The sequence below is a fragment of the Microtus pennsylvanicus genome, chromosome 6 (genome assembly GCF_037038515.1).
Source record: "Microtus pennsylvanicus isolate mMicPen1 chromosome 6, mMicPen1.hap1, whole genome shotgun sequence".
NCBI lineage: Eukaryota > Metazoa > Chordata > Mammalia > Rodentia > Cricetidae > Microtus > Microtus pennsylvanicus.
In genome coordinates, this window is record NC_134584.1 from 788992 (window position 1) to 805893 (window position 16902).

General features: G+C 60.4%; 1 protein-coding gene across 6 annotated transcripts in view; it reads left to right on the forward strand.

The window, feature by feature from the left end:
- Nfic (nuclear factor I C) overlaps positions 1 to 16902 on the forward strand; it is a 33919-nt gene that overhangs the window by 12706 nt on the left and 4311 nt on the right. For 3 of the 6 annotated variants that reach the window (XM_075975337.1, XM_075975333.1, XM_075975335.1), the window contains exons 3-9: positions 8919 to 8990; positions 10188 to 10262; positions 10349 to 10472; positions 11234 to 11358; positions 12373 to 12498; positions 13387 to 13571; positions 14923 to 14999. In XM_075975337.1, the coding sequence (XP_075831452.1) occupies positions 8919 to 8990; positions 10188 to 10262; positions 10349 to 10472; positions 11234 to 11358; positions 12373 to 12498; positions 13387 to 13571; positions 14923 to 14973 (758 nt within the window). In that variant the 3' untranslated portion in view covers positions 14974 to 14999. The remainder of the gene's footprint in view (positions 1 to 8918; positions 8991 to 10187; positions 10263 to 10348; positions 10473 to 11233; positions 11359 to 12372; positions 12499 to 13386; positions 13572 to 14922; positions 15000 to 16902) is intronic. The other 3 variants (XM_075975339.1, XM_075975334.1, XM_075975338.1) reach the window with 1 other exon arrangement.

Consider the following 16902-nt stretch of genomic DNA (forward strand, 5'->3'; position numbering starts at 1 on the left):
AGAGGGTTAAAACAGAGACCAGCTCTATCCCAGACAGCCTAGCCTGAGCCACCAGCGCCCCCACCCCCAGCCCGGGCACCGAAAGTGGAGTCTCTGTGCCCATCTCTGAGGTCCCCGTGAGGTCCCTGAGAGACACCACCCTGAGCCCTGTCCCCCAGTTCCTCAGGTCGGTCCCAACTCATCTGGCTTCTGAACCAGCAGTTGGGGAGTGAGGGATGGGGGAGGCTGCCCTTGTCCCCCTCCTGCCTCAGGGGTCCCCAGGATGGGGGTCTCTATCTGTGATGCTTAACATGGGGGTTGGCAAGCTTGGATTGAGCTCTTGAGGGGCACAGGGTTAGTATTAGGGGTTTGATGTGAGACCTCTGAACAGTGAGGGTGCAACAGTTTAAATTAGTGAGGGGCTCAGGCTGGCCCTGGGTTCTGTCCTTGGAACCCTGGAGTTCGGGTCTAGCCTCTGCTACATACTAAGTTCAAAGCTGACCTTGTGTCGGAGGAAGAAGTGGGTTAGCAGTGGAGGAAGTGGAGAGAGCACACCAGGCTGGAGGGGTGCTCAGGGACTGCAAAGATTCTGGGGTCACAGGAGCCAGGGAGATAGAGGAGACTGGGGTGCTGGGGTGGAGGCCAGTGGCAGGCGAACGCAGCCCAGGCTCCCAGGCTTGGCCTGCTTTCGGGAAGGAGTCTGGGAAAGCTGGGCCGAAGGAGAGGCGGCTGCCAGCCCGCCGCCCTGCCCCCCCTGCAGCCCGCGAAACCCGAAGCGCGGGCGGGCACTGTGCCAGGGGGGGAGGGGTGCCAGGCCCGCCCAGGCCGGCAGCTGCCAACCCAGATGGTGCCCATGTGCTCTCCATGGCCGGACTCCCTTCCCGCCAACAGCCACAGGGACAGCGTGGTGGCCCCAGCAGGACCCAGAGTGGGAGTGTGGTCGCCTTGGGTGCCAGGAGGTGGGGGCCGTGCTGCCAATGTTGGAATTAGGGCCTGGAAGGGCTCACCCCTTCCTCACTGGGGGATTCTAGGCGGGACTCCACCCTGACCACACCCCCAGACCCTCACTGGGGCATTCTAGGCGGGACTCCACCCTGACCACACCCCCAGACCCTCACTGGGGATTCTGGGCGGGCTCCACCATGACCACGCCCCCAGACCCTCACTGGGGATTCTGGGCGGGCTCCACCATGACCACACCCCCAGCCCCTCACTGGGGATTCTGGGCGGGCTCCACCCTGACCACGCCCCCAGACCCTCACTGGGGATTCTAGGCGGGGCTCCACCCTGACCACACCCCCAGACCCTCACTGGGGATTCTGGGCGGGCTCCACCATGACCACGCCCCCAGACCCTCACTGGGGATTCTGGGCGGGCTCCACTCTGACCACGCCCCCAGACCCTCACTGGGGATTCTGGGCGGGCTCCACTCTGACCATGCCCCCAGACCCTCTCTGGCCCAGTCTTTCCCATCTTTAGGGGAGGGGTCTTTGAAGCACAGATGGTGTCTTTCAAGTCACTGGCTTTCTAAGAGACAGAGCTTAGAACACAAACTCCTGAGAAAAAAAATCAACGAACAGCCCATCCACATGTCCTGTGTTTCCCAGGGTAGAGACAGGTGGAGGTCTGAGGTCAGGGCCAGCCTGGGCTACAGAATGAGACATCTCTAAAATGCCCAGGCTGGGCTCACTCCATTCCGGATTCTTGAACCCCTATGTCCCCACTAGGAAGCAAGGTGGCCCAGGGGCTGTGAAGCCGCAGGTGTCCGGAGGGGAAGGGGAAGGGGGACGCCGCGGCCTAGTCATGGCCACTGATCCCAGCGGACTGCAGAGACAGATGGGCAGTCATGGTCGTCCATCCTCCCCTTGGTGGCGCTGCGCATCCCTGGGCAGGTGGCCGGACTGCATGCTGTGCAGCCCCAGGGAAACCTGAGGAGCATCTCTGGTCTCTGCCACTTCCTTGCTAAGAAAGGTGTCAAATACTATCGCGCCTGCGGCGCCGCCGTGCATACTGGCAGCGTCGGGCAGGCCACCCTGGGGCTCCGAGTCCTTGTCCCCTGCCATGCCCGCCGCAGTTGGCTGGGAGCAGATCGGGACACATCTCCGACCCCTACACAGCTGCCCGCAGCCCTGCCCATGCGTGGGGCTTTGAGGAGGATGGGCAGGACCCGTCTGTGGACATGGGGAGTCATGACAAGATGGGGAAACTGAGGCCCCGAAAACTCCATCTGGCCTCGTTTGGGTTTTTGGGCAGGGTCGCATGTAGCCAGGCTGGACTCAGATGTGCGACTTGCCTGAGGATGGCTCAGATTCCTCGTCCCCTGCCTCAGCCATACAGAGGGGGGACCCCTAGACCAGCGCTGATGTCCCATCCTCTGGTGGGAGTCATTCAGAACACTGCCCCCGCACGTTCTGGAACATCCCACACCGGGTTCTGGACCATCCTGAATGGGCTAAGCCGCAACTGCGGGTTTTGGCATGCCGAGGACCCACAGCCCCTCCAGCTTGGTGCTGATGGGCGGATCGGTGGCAGGACTTCCCACAAGGTCTACACCCTGAAGGCTGAGGCAGGAGTGTGGTCGTGAGCCCCTGTTGGAGTTCGCTAAGCGCCAACTTATCTACACTGCCACAGACAGGGCAGTTATCACACTTAACCCTCCTGAGGGCTGAGGCTGGGAACCGAGCCCAACAGGCAGGATTCGAACCCACAGCTCAGATTCCCAGGGAGTTCCCAGAAGCACCTCAGCCCCTCGGGCCTAAAAGCTGGTTCGGTGGTGGAAGTTTGGGATTGGGGGTCAGCAGTGAGGGTGCAGAGGCGGGGGTGCAGGGCTCAGCGTCTGACTCCAGGTGTCCATCTGTCCTCATGCCCAGTCTGCCCGCTAGGGCCCGCCCCCTGCTCTCCCTTCCCTCCTCCTTCCCCTCCTCCTCTCCCTCCCCCCCCCCCTCCGAGCTGAATGGGCCCCTTGTTCCCGGCCACACCCTCCCCCGGGGTCACTCTGGGACAGACTCAAGCCGCAGACCGCCTTAAAGGGCCAGCGTCAAAATGGGCGCCCAGAGGCTCAGGGTGGCCAAGGCCCCACCCCAGATACGTGGGGGGTGAGGGGTGGGGGTGGGCGGAGCTCCAGATTCAGTGCAGTAATAGGACACCTGCTGCTTCCGGATGCTTTAGCTTGCGGGGTGCTTTAGGCCCCCTGTTTCACTTCCTCTGTGACTCAGTTTCCCCTCTAGAAAGCCAGAGGGCAGTCCGTCTATGGAATGCAGAAGAGGCCTAAAAGGTCACTACATGGCAAGGGTTGCATTTTTTGAGTACCTACTGTATACCAGGCCCTGCTGAGAGAGGTGCAGAGCACGGAGGGGGGGTCATGGTGCCCTGAGGAGGCGCCCAGGGGTGGCCGGTCAGGTCAGTGCTGTGCAGCCTCGGGCTACACGCATACCCTCTCTGGGAGTCGGTTTCAAGAGTAATGGGAACAGAAAGGGTCTCTTTCTATGAACCAGTGGGGACTGGTCACTTCTGGGTGCTGCAGGGAGTGGGGGGTCCCCGGACGAGAGCCGATGGGAGGGGGTCCCCAGGAGAGAGCCGAAGGGAGAGAGGGTTCGGCAGGTGGGAGCTGACAAGAGAGGGGTTCAGCAGGTGGGAGCCCTGGGAGAAATCAGGGACCTGGGATTGCACCCCCTGCGGCAGCCGGGCTGCTGATGTGGCCCAGGTCTGCAGTGCAGACGCCCCGACTGGTCCCTGCCGGATGGAGCTGCCTGTTCCTTACGTAACTGGGTTATGCAAGGACAACGGCCCAATTACATAAGGAGGCGGCCGTGGGGGAGGGGCTTAAAGGGACCGTGTTGCGAGACTCCCGCCCCCAGCCCTCCTCCACATTGATGGCGGGCATCCCTCCCAGCCTCAGTTTCCCCATCTGTAAGTCGGCCAGGGCCTCGCCAGGCTGCCATTGGAGGGGCGGGGGACTCGGGCCAAGCCAGTCTGCCTCTGAAGCCCCTACTGTGTGCCGGGAACTGTCAGTCCATGAATGAGAACGGGGTAGGGGTGAGGGTGCAGCTGAGTGGACAGGTCCCTGGGGCCACAGCCTGGAGGAGCGCAGGACAAGGTGGACCCCAACTGAGGAGACACCTGTGGTGACCTCTGGTGTGAGCTCTGGCATTTGGGGGTCGCCACTGTCTCCATAACCAACCTCATGTCTGTTGCACTCTAGGGACAGGATGAAGAAGGGAAACTTCACACCATGGCAGCATTTATCGCGCGGGTCCTGTATACGCAGAGCAGAGAGGAAGCCCCTGTGGAAGGAGCGGAGGGACCAAGGGGGTGCACAGCAGTTAAGGGCTCCAGGAAGGTGGCGAGAGGGCACAGGGGGAGGGACCCCCCAATGGCTGCTGTTGGAGATGACTGGGGTTCTCGGTGAGCCCTAGAGGACTCTGTCCTGCCTCCCTTTTCCTATCTGTATGTATGTTAGCAGAGTGCATGTGAGCATCACAGGGACCAGAATAGTTGATACCAACTTGGTGCTTAACAAGACAGGAAACAGAGGAAAAGGATTCACACTCGAAGCCAGGGTGCACCAGGCTGGATCATGGGGGCAGGATTTGAACCCCTTGTGTGGTCTCTGCAGAGAGTGGGCCACTGGCCTAGGGACCAGGAAGGTTCTGGCAAATGGGCGCCGGTGCTAAAGGGGTTACAGCAGCTCAGCATCTCTGACAGCTGGGGAAACTGAGGCCCAAGGAAAACCAGAGAGGATCTCCACAAAAGAGTCATTCAAAATTCCCCAGGTGTGGACCCCCCACCAGGCACCATAGCCCTTTGCCTGAGTTGTGGGACCCAGGACTAGCGAGCCTCCCATTCTGTGCATCTACGTTGCCCTGGACTGAAGAGCTGCCCCCACTCCTCCAGCCTCCCATAAGGGGCTGGGGGGTGGTCAGGGTGGAACCCCGCCCATAATTTCCAGTGATGGACTGGGGGCGTGGCTTAGCATCCATGCAGGTCCCAGCTATTATGTCCTGTCAGGGAAGGTGGGCTTGTCTGTCCCCACACCCATTTTCCTCCCCGTCACGGTAGGTTGCTGCCTCTGATGCCCCCAGCCTTCCTCAGGTTCCCTAGTCCTGGGAATGTTTATTCTGTGCCTGTTCTGTGTCCACTCACAAAGCAGCAGCCAGCACTGGCACTGCTGAGTGACGACGGTGTGTGCTTCCTCTGCACTAGTGTGTTTACACATGAGAGGTGACATGTGTGTTTCTCCTCCATTGTGGGAAGCCATGACACAGACAGAAAGGGATCATCTCTTTTTTTTTTCTGGTTTTTCGAGACAGGGTTTCTCTGTAGAAAAGGGATTATCTTGAATCTATTTCTAGTTCAGAGACGCTGGAGTTGGCCTGGAGCCACACAGCACAGGATCTGTCTTCCCACCTCCTGGTCCAGGCTTCTGACCTGTGACCCTGTGGGGTGGTGGAGAGGGACCCTTGGAGTCCCCTGCGGTGGCTTTGGGTGTCCTCAGGGCTGTGGCCTGGCTCTGGCCCCTTGCAGCCACAGATGGATTCCTAGGACTGGCTAGGAAGTGGGGGGGGGGACCGGGGAAGCCAGGAATTCGCTGAGTGTAAACATGGGTTATTTTCAGCTCCTCCCGGCTGGCGGGTGACACATTTGACTTTGGAGAGGACCAGGGTCTGTCTGGTATTTTTAACCTCAGATCTCACAGCCCAGGAGCCACCCTGGTGACAGGGCCACAATGTGTCACTGCCAGACTGGGGGTGAGGCCCAGGCCATGACCACCTGGCCCCATTCCCACCACGACCACCTGTACCTGCCCCATCCCCACCACGACCACCTGCACCTGCCTCATCTCCACCACGACCACCTGCACCTGACCCATCCCCCACCGTGACCACCTGCACCTGGTCCCACCCCCACCGCGACCACCTGCACCTGCACCTGCCCCATCCCCACCATGACCACCTGCACCTGACCCATCCCCACCATGACCACCTGCACCTGCCCCATCCCCACCACGACCACCTGCACCTGACCCATCCCCACCACGACCACCTGCACCTGCCCCATCCCCACCATGACCACCTGCACCTGACCCATCCCCACCATGACCACCTGCACCTGACCCATCCCCACCACATCCACCTTACCCATCCCCCACTGCGACCACCTGCACCTGGTCCCACCCCCACCACGACCACCTGGCCCCACCACCGTCCCCTACCCCATCCCCCACCATGGCCACCTGGTCCCATCCCCCACCATGACCACTTGGCCCTGTGCCCCAACCTGGCACTTACAGTTTAACCCTGGAGGTTGCTGAGTCCACCATGCCCTGTACCAGGGTCCCTTTTCCTGGTTACCCCGACTTGGGGAGGGGTTGGCTCTGTGTCCCAGCCTCCACCAGATGGCCCTCCCCAGCCACAAAATGGCCGCCTAGGCCACAGAAGCATCTGGAAGCCCAGGGAAATGGCCGCCCAGTCGATGATGTCACCAGCATGTGCCTCCTGGGCCACATGCACCAGGTGATGGAGCCCGATGTCCCCTCGGGGTCCCTGGGCTCCATCACCAACCAGAGCAGCAGCCAGGGCAGCCCAGAGTGGCCCAGTGGGGTGGGGAGGACTCTCCGGAGGACTTGGCTGAGAGGACCTGTTGGCGCTGGCCCAGGCCGGCTGGAGCTGGAAAGAGTAGGCCAGCCTGGGAGGTCACCCCACCCGGTTGCCGCCTCCTCGTCCCCAGGGCTCCCCGCGTGTCTACAGTGGCCATCTGGTTGGTCCCCACTTTTATTTATGTAAGGGTGGAGAGGCGGGAGTTTTAAGCACCATCTGCCCCTGTCCGCCCGCCTGTGGCAGGACCAGGGAAGTCCACCTTCAGTCTAGCCTCTGGTCTTCCTGCTGTGACTCCTGCCGATTGGCCGGGAACCCGCTGGAACAAGGCTTGTGTTTACAGCAAGCGTCAGATGTGTGCAGAATGAACTGACACACATTCCCAGCCAGGCTCGCACAGAAACCAGCAGTGGGTGGGCCCCGAATCCCGGACAGAGCAAGTTGGAACAGAACCGGATATGTGTGGGAGGAGGAAGGGGATTTCCAGGCTTCCCGAGCCTGAACATGGCATGCTGGGAAAAGGGAGCACCAGAGAGAGGCTGCTGCCCTGGCAGGACTGAACCTGTGCCGCTGGGGGGGGGGGGGGGAGAGCCCAGGGGCTGCAGGGAGGATTGACTCCTGCTCACGGCCGCCTAGTACTCCCTGCAGCTTGGCCTCGCTCCCAGACGGGAAAAACTCAGTGCAGGACTGAGTCCCTATTTTTACACCTCTAGGGACCTGTGCAGGAGCGTGGTGCGTGGTCACGTGACTATCCCTCCCCTGAGACCTTTAAAAAGGACAGTTTAGTCACAGCTGTGGGACATGACCTCCTGACATGCATGTTCGCAAAGGTCCATCTGTCCATCGCTGCCGACCATTCCCCTGTCCCTCTCCAGCGTTCCTGGAGACTGTAGGAGTCAGACCATAGGGAAACCATCCTGAGTCTCCTGTGTCCTTCCCACCCTGTCCCTGCTTCTGGGGCAGTGGCTGCCCCATCACCCACAGTCTATGTACAAACTTGGGGGAGGTGACATCCAGGTCTGCAAAGGAGGACAGGTGGAACAGGAAGTGAAGTGAGGGGCCAGCAGGTGATGCTGCAAAACACACCTGCCAACCAGTGCAACTTTCCCTCTTGCACAGCATAACTATGGTTCTTTCTTACTGGGGTGTGATTAGGGTAGAGCCCCGCCTAGAATCCCCCAGTGAGGGGCTGGGGGCGTGGTCAGGGTGGAGCTCCACCTAGAACCCCAGTGAGAGGGTTGGGGCCATGGTCAGGGTGGAGCCCCGCCTAGAACCCCAGTGATAGGGTTGGGGGCATGGTCAGGGTGGAGCCCCACCTAGAACCCCAGTGAGGGGGCTGGGGGCATGGTAGGGGTAGAGCCCCGCCTAGAACCCCAGTGAGGGGGCTGGGGGCGTGGTCAGGGTGGAACCCCACCTAGAATCCCCAGTGAGGGGGTTGGGGGCGTGGTAGGGGTAGAGCACTTTCCCAGGATGCATCCCACTATGGTTCATCTCCAAAATTTTACAAGAGATGCTGCAGCTGGACCAGCCCATCTTGGGGATGACCCCTGACCTCCAGGCCCACACTGACTGAGATAACCTTGGGACTCAGAGCTTCCTTAGGAAGAATCCTCCCTCCCTCTCTTCCCATACCTGAGGCCACCTGAAAGCGTTGGAGCTGGGACCCTTCCCAAAAGCTTCCTGCCAGGCTGATCATGCTAATCCCTTCTGCCACAGGGAAAGTAAGGCCCAGCTCCTGACCTTCCACCCTCTTTACCCTCCCCCTCGGGCCTCAGTGGTCAGCTGAGCTCAGCACCTGGCAGGCCCCCAGTCTACCAGGGAGGGAATTATCTCTAGATAAAATGGAAAGAAAGTACAGGGGAGGAACTGGTAACCAGGGCAACATGTGACACTGGAGGCCCCAAGACCACCTGTGTCCTCAGTTTCCCCATCTGTAACATGAGAGGCAGCCTGGAGCCCAGAGGCTGCACAGCACAGAGGTAGCAGAGCTAGGATCTGAATCCCCAGATCTCTCACACCTTGGCATCAGTCACTGCACCTGAGCAGATGTCACCGCGATGTTGTATGGTCCGTACCGCTATGTGTGCTATGGTACTATGCCTGTAGATTGACACACAGAGGCAGAGACACAGGTCATCCTTGAAACAAGAACACCCCCTTTAGTGTGTTCCAGGGTAGCCACGCCCCTGCCAAACTCACCAGAAACCACTCCCCTGCCATCAGGAACTCCTGAGGGTCTCGTGCTCAGAGCAGCTGCAAGCATAACAAGTTGTTTACAGAAAATTCAGGGTCTGGGTCCACAGCCCCCAACACAAGGTCACAAGCTGTCCTCTCTTCTCTTTGCAGATGCAGAACAGAGCAGCAGCCCCCGGACTGGAGTGGGCTCCGACCAGGAGGACAGCAAGCCCATCACCCTGGGTGAGTCCTTGGCAAGCTGAGGCAGGAGGATTATGGTTTCAAGGGTAGCCTGTGCTAAGTAATGAGTGTCTGTGAATAGTCAGCAGAGCTGGAGCCTAGAATCCCCCAGTGAGGGGCTGGGGGCGTGGTCAGGGTGGAGCCCCTGCCTGGGTGAAAGGGGCAGTGCTGTCTCCCATGGGGCCTTTGCGGACCTCAACACCTCCTCGTGGACTGCCATCTTCCAGTCTTTGGGCAACACTTTGCATACATCAGGGTCTTTGGCTGCCATCACAGATTGTGCCTGGGAGTGGGGTGTGGAGGGGGAGCTCGGGCAAAGAGAGAAGCGCCGATGGTGGCAGCCTCCGTGAAGGGAGAGGAACAGGCCTGAGCTAGGCAGCCGCTCCATGCCACGGCTCGTGACCAGGTCCATGACCCGGGAGCTCCCCAGCCTCTTTCTGCCTTTTCCCTTCCAGCCAGAAGGAGGAGGAGGGTGGGGTCCCTGGAGGATCCCAGTCCTCGGGACTCCCCTGCCTCCGGACATGGACCCCGGTGGCCTTTGTACAAACAGGAAACTCCCGGGGGAGGAGCAGAAGGCTGCAGCCACCATGTGGGTCAGCAGGAAACGGTTGGGGGGGGCACTTCCCGGTGGACACCGTAGGGCCAGCCCTGAGCCACATGGCCACTGCTCAGTGAGCGTGACTGTGCTGCCCCCTGGGGGCCGGTCCCACTACTGCTCCGCTCTGGGTTCTTCCTGCTGCAGGCATTGGCCGGGGATGTGGGTGTGTGTACTTGCTGTGGTTGGTGTAGCCTTAGCCCAGACCTGCCCTCACCGCAGCGAAGCCCACCCTGTAGGTCCAGAACCTTCCGTCCTACCCAGCCTCGGTCCACAGGCTCCTCCCGCCCCCACCCTGTGTTGGTCAGGCAGTTCGTGACTGCACGGTACTCTACCGTGGCTGCATCAGAGTGTGCAAGCCAAGGTGGTGTAGACAGGGACCGGCAGGCAATATACTTGCCACCATCATGGGGATCCGAGTTCGAATCCCGAGTATCCATGTGACCGCCAAGCAGCTGTAACCCCAGCCCAGGAGTGGGGTGAAGGTCACATGACCTTCAGGACTCAGACAGGGGCAGAAGCTTGTCACAGGGCAGCGTGGGCATCACCCTGGCTGCAGGTATGGAGGAAGGTGGCTGCTGACCTCTGACCCCTGTGTGTTCCAGACACCACGGACTTCCAGGAGAGCTTCGTCACATCTGGTGTGTTCAGCGTCACAGAGCTGATCCAGGTTTCCCGGAGTGAGTGTCTCCGTCCTGGGGCCCTCTCCGCGGGAGGGGGGGTCGCATGAGGAGCAGGCCCCCCTGACCTCTCCTGTCCTCTCTAGCACCTGTAGTGACGGGAACCGGACCCAACTTCTCCCTGGGAGAGCTGCAGGGCCACCTGGCCTACGACCTGAACCCGGCTGGCGCTGGCATGAGGAGGACTCTCCCCAGCACATCCTCCAGTGGGTAGGTGCCAGGGTCGCTGCTGGCGCATCGGCGTCTCAGCCCCCCCCCTGCAACAGCAGGCCCACGGTTCTCACCCCCCTGCAGCAGCAGGCGCAAGGTTCTCACCCCCTACCCCCCTGCAGCAGGCTCAGGTTCTCACCCCCTACCCCCCTGCAGCAGGCCCACGGTTCTCAGCCCCCTTCCCCCCTGCAGCAGGCCCACGGTTCTCAGCCCCTACCCCCCTGCAGCAGGCCCAGGTTCTCACCCCCTACCCCCCTGCAGCAGGCTCAGGTTCTCACCCCCTACCCCCCTGCAGCAGGCTCAGGTTCTCACCCCCTACCCCCCTGCAGCAGGCCCACGGTTCTCAGCCCCTGCCCCCCTGCAGCAGGCCCAGGTTCACTTGCAGTAACCGTTTGTACTATACACGTGGGCTCATCTTCAGAAGCCTAGTTCCAGTACCCTGTCACCCAGCCCTGGTAGGCCACAAAGGCTAGCCTGAAGCCTGACAAATTCTTCCAGAGATTTTGGGACATTGAGCTGATCACGTGGTATGCCTCTGTTTTCCCCATCTGTAAACCGAGTCTTAGCCCTGGGTTTTAGTGCAAAGACTGGTGTTGCGTCCACCTCTGCCTCCCTCTGGGACTCCCAACCAGTTGACTGGCTGTAGTTCCCTTGATGTTTCCTGATAACACCCCCTACAAACGGGAAGTTAGCCAGTCCCCATCTCCATGGTAACCAGCCTGCATCCTGCATCTCTCCCCCCCCCATCCTTGTTCGCTTAGGAGCAAGCGGCACAAGTCGGGCTCCATGGAGGAGGATGTGGACACGAGCCCCGGCGGCGACTACTACACCTCGCCCAGCTCGCCCACGAGTAGCAACCGCAACTGGACGGAGGACATGGAAGGAGGTAGGGCCTGGCTGTGTGGGTGCAGAAGCAGTTAGGACTACCAATCCCGGCGAGCTCTGCGCTCTCACCCGGGGCAGGAGCTAAGCTAAAAATGCAGGGCCTCTTGGGAGTTGTAGTACGACAGTATATTACTTTCACCTAGACTAGATTTCTAGCAGGAGCTGTGCAAGTGCCATGTATAAGAAAGAAAGCAGCCCGGGTTGTAGGGCCTCCTGGGAGGGAGTTGTGAGTTCTCAACGCTCTTTGATTCCGGTGCCGGAATCACTGCCTCCCAGGAGTCCCTGCCGACCCCGGTGTGGGCCGTGTGACCTCAGCCAGTCTCTGGTCTCTGATAGTGTCGGAGGTGCTGGCTTCCCAGAACTACCCCAGGCCAGGGTGTAGCTCGGGGAAACTGAGGCCAGTGGCAGGCGGGGACTCTGGGGACCTGGCCTGGCGCTGGAAGGTCCTGCGGCTGGGGACAGACATGCCATGCTAATCAGCTTAGTGGTCTTAATGAGCCGGTAATTGGGGACAGTCTAGACAGGAAGGGAGGTGAACCGATACCGTCCCGGGGGACCATGGGTAAGATGTCTGACCTGGGCAGTTGGAGGGGACAGTGAGGGCGGGGGCTACCCATGCCCAAGCGAGCATGCTGCCCTTCCCGCGCTGGAAGATGCTGCGGGGCACTTTAGCCACGGTGCTGATTCTTGAGACTCTGACGTCATCCCCTCCAGCCTGCTTCTCCTGTGCTGCCTGTCCCCTACCACCACTCTGACGGGGTGGCAAGCCCAGGGTGGTGACAGCAGATGCAGACAGTAGCTGGTACCCCAGCACTTGGGACGCAGGAGGATTGTTATGAGTTGGAACAGGTTACAAGTACTTGACCTCTGTGGTCAGGACCAGGATCCCTAGGGAATAAGAAAAGCCTTCGAGGATAGAGGAGACCCTCCCCTAAAGATGCCTGTCAGGGCCTGTGTTCGTGGCTGTGTACTATCTCACGGTGCTCTCTCCTGAACCCCCCACCCCCACCCACAGGCATCTCGTCGCCGGTGAAGAAGACCGAGATGGACAAGTCTCCGTTCAACAGCCCGTCCCCCCAGGACTCCCCCCGGCTCTCCAGCTTCACGCAGCACCACAGGCCTGTCATTGCGGTGCACAGCGGTGAGTGTGGTCCCTGGACGCGCGACCGCCACTGGCGTGGCCACACAAGTTCTGCCGGCTTTCCAGCCTTTGGTCCTGTTACTGTAACCCTCCAGCCAGGAAGAAAAGATTAGTATGGTGTGGCGGAGATGGCCTGAGCTGGGGAGGGGCAGGCTGTAGGGAGCACCCCTGTAGGTCCGGGGTCAGCTGACAGTGGCCCTCCTGCTGCTCGGTCATATGTATAAAGTTTTATGGGCACCTGGTCCCAAGCAGCCTCTTCCTGTAACTCCAGCTGTTTGCCCACCACATTGATAAAGCCATCTGCGGGAAGACACATGCGTGACCATCTGCCTGGGGTCAGGATGGGATGACCACCCGAGAGAGGGGACTCGGCCCTGTCACAGGAAAGGGGCCCTGACACCTCGCAGCATGAGGGGCCTGTGAGAGACCCAGACGCACAGTGTGGGCCCTGTGACAGGAAGTGTCTAGAACTTGGGGCTCCGGAGATAGGAAGTAGAATTATGGGGGTGTGGAAGGGGCAGGGCGGTTGTCATAGCATAATTCCAGGAAGAGAGTAGAGATTATCACTTGAGCACTTGGTTTTAAGGGTCTCACTGTGTAGCCCAGGCTGGCCTTGAACTCACAGCAGTCCTCTCTGCCTCAGCCTCCTGTGGTTCTGCGTGTGCTGCCCAGCACACCGCCTGCTGCACCCGTGACCTGGTTTTCCTCTTTTTGCATCCTTTTTTACATTTTACTGCCTGGTTCTCTGTCGTAAACGATTTTAGGACATAGGCTCCACTCACCTGTCATGTGCTCTGCTGGGGACCACAGTGGTGCCCTTGAAAAGCTGAAGTTCAACCAAGACTGAGTCCCATTGACCCCATGGCCACCCTACGCCTCTGTCCACAGGGATTGCACGGAGTCCCCACCCGTCCTCAGCCCTGCACTTCCCCGCGACATCCATCCTGCCGCAGCCGGCCTCCACCTACTTCCCCCACACGGCCATCCGATACCCACCACATCTCAACCCCCAGGACCCCCTCAAGGATCTGGTGTCCCTGGCCTGCGACCCGGCCACTCAGCAGCCTGGACCGGTGAGTGGCCGGTGTGGCCTCAGGGTTGGCATAAGCCCCCTCTGCTGTAGTTGAAGGCACAGTGAAGCCTGGGGGAGGGGGGGCAGCAGCCATCACCCCGGGCAGCCTGATGCATGCAGGCTACAGGGGATCTGGGCACTGAACCCCATTCCACGGGCTCGTAAAATCTAAGACCTAAGGGCATCAGCGTTGGTTTGTGTGAAACGCAAAACATGACAGAGATTCAGATCATTTGGGAGGCTGAGGCAGGAGGATTGCTTTAAGTCTGAGGCCCCTCTGGGCCATGCAGTGACAGAAAGAGCATGTGGGACTTGGGGTTCTCAGATTTGGGGAAAGATGGGTGCAAGGTGCTGCTGACTGAAAGGGTCTGTGGGTGCGGGTGTCCCAGGGGCACATCTGAGCAGGTGTACCCAGCATATCCCAAATGCCAACTGACTTTAGGGCCTGCAGCCTCCCGGACCTGATGTTCCCAGCACCCATAAGTCATCAGTCCCCACATTGGCTGTGGTGCAAAGGCACCTTTCCAAATAGCTCCCATTCTGTGTGACCTTGGGCAAATGTCTCTCCCTCTCTGTGCCTCAGTTTATATACCTCTAATAAGTCAATCTGTGGAAATCCCCCCAGTGAGGGACTGGGGCGTGGTCGGGGTAGGACCTCTGCTTGGTATACAGCAGGAACTTGGCAGTGGCGCTGTCTCCTCCCGCCCTGGGGTTTATTGCCACCCTGCCTTTCCCACTTCCCCAGCTCCTCATCCTTTTCTGCCCCTGGTTGGTGTGATTCTTTCGTCCCTGGGCGCCGAGGTTTTGGCCCCAGATAAGATGTGGCGGAGACAGGTATGAGAAGCAGGGCGTGGAGGCACAGGACCTTCATCCTGACACACGGAGGGCTGAGGCCAGAGGATGACTGTAGGTTCAAGTCTAGTCTGGGCTACAGAGAGATTCTGCCTCAGAAAAGAACACCACCAGCCAACTAGATGATAAATAGATCTGCACAGACACTCCACCCACCCTACACTCTCTACGAGGGGAATCAATAAATAAAGTGTCCTTAATAATTGATGGCGCCCTACGCGGGACACCACCAGCCTGGCCGCGACTAGTCCTGAATTATGCACAACGGCCTTTAATTATTAATATTTCATTCGCTGCCCCAGCCCAAGGCTGATACCTCACCTTCCCAACCACATAGGAACCAGCCAGGATCCCCAGGACCCCAGGGTTACACCCTTGGGAAAACCATGAGGGCTCCGACTGGGTGCAAAGGGAAGGCTGTGTGACCCCCGGGCAGCAGACACCCTTTCTGGTCCCGGTGCCCTAGTGCTAACGGGCTCTGGTCTCTCTCCTCCCCACAGCCTGCTCTCCGCCCGGCACGTCCCCTGCAAACCGTCCCTTTGTGGGATTAGGACGGAGGGATCCTCTTGCGGGACAGGTAGGGGCCGAGAGGCCGGCTGGGGGGTGGGGGGCGGGGCAGAGGGGCCGGCCGGGGGGTCAGGGACAGTCGGCCTGCTGGCCATAGCCCCCAGGGACACCCAAGCCAGCCTCTCGCTCCTGACCCAGGCCTTGAGCCCACCCTGTGGGTGTGAGGTCTCCCTCCGCCCTGTCCACCTTCAGGACCCCCGAGGCAGAGCACCCCGGGGCTGCGGGGCACATAGTTGGGGAACCCAAGGCTCAGAGAGGAGAGACAAACAGCCCAGGGTCACACAGCGCACGGCAGGTAGGGACATCCCCAGCTGCGCCCCTATCCCAGTTCTCCAAGCTAGAGAGTCCAGAGTGGGAGGCAGAGGCAGGAAGTTTAGGGTGCAAGAAGAGGCTCAGAGAGGGCAGGCAAGTTGTCTATGGTTGCACAGTGGTGTGAAGTCGTCTCCATCCACGTTGCTCTGCAGCTGCCTTGGTACCCTCTCTAGCTGTGCAGCTCCCTATCGGTGGCCCAGGGAGCCCCCAATGTGACGGCAAGAGACTGGACAGCCCCAGCTGTGTCATTCGTTCCGAACCTGCCCCTTCCTCAGGCCTCAGCCATCTCCCCGCAGCTCCCAGAACTACCCCCACCATCTCTGGTAGCTCAGTAGGTCTTCGGCCCAGCTACCTGGTCACAGGCCATGGCCTCTGTCTCACTCCTCCATGGGTCCAGAATGCACTCTGACAGATTGATGGCTCCCTCTGCCTTCTCTGGGTCAGGACAGGCAGGGCCAAGGTGGTTAGCCATTGCTGGCTGAAGACGGAGCACAGTGACCCAGGGACCAGGCCTGGCCCACAGAGGACGCGGCCACGCTATGTGGGCTAGGCAAGGACGAGCAGGCGTGGCAGAACGCAGGCCTCATCCCAGGCACACTAGCAAGCCACGGAAGGCTGTGAGGGGGCAGAACTTCCTGACAAGATCCGCACCCCCACCAGGGAAATCAGGAGGCTGCAGGGCTCTTCCCCCCCCCCCCCCCCCGCCCTCGTCCAGGCCCCTGCCTCAGCTCTGGGCCTCAGCTCATTTGGCCCTGTCAGCACTTCCAGGCTGTCTACATTGTTATTCCTGGCTCAGCTTCCTTGGCAGCCTGGCTCCCTCCCTGCCCCCCCCCTACATCTGCACACCAAGACCGTGGTCGGCCCTCCACCCCAGGCCCCTTCATATCTGAGCACACAAATAACTAAAGAGCTGAGGCTCTGGCTGCCTCCCACTGCCTTGGTCTCCCCCTCTGCCGGCTTGGCAGACTGGGGGTCTCTAGGGAGGCGGAGGCGGAGGCCGTGGTCCAGCACCAGGCCAGGGTCACACCCCAGCCTGTCTGGTTGCCAACGGAAACCAGACATGAAGTAAGGGACACGAGCCTGAACTTGGCTGGGTGAGGCTGAGAAAGGCGCTGCCCCTCAGGCCACCCCGCCCCGCCCCCTGCAGGCAGTTCCTGGCCTGTGCTCTCATGCCCCAGGCTGGGACACACACACACACACACACACACACCTCACTGTGGTGACTGGGTGGACTTTGCCACAGGCTAGCCCTGATTTTTACGATAGTGCTCACTGATAGCCCAGGGACCTTGGAGGGTACAGAAAGAAAAATCTGGAACCAGACCATTACAAGCTTGCTCTTGTCTACCCTCTGGGCCCACCCGGCAGCTTCATGGCTGCTGAGGCAGGGGCATGACTGCTGAAAAGCCAAGCCCAGTGTGGCACTAGGGAAACTGAGGCAGGAGGACCACCTCTCTACCCGAGACCATGCTGGGTACACAGTGAGTTCTAGGCTAGCCTGGCCTAGTACTGCGCCACAGATGGAGCCACCCACACGTGCCCCTTTCTCAGGCTCCACAGTGGGGGTGTCAAATTAGCAAGGCAAACAGGAGTGTCTCGGC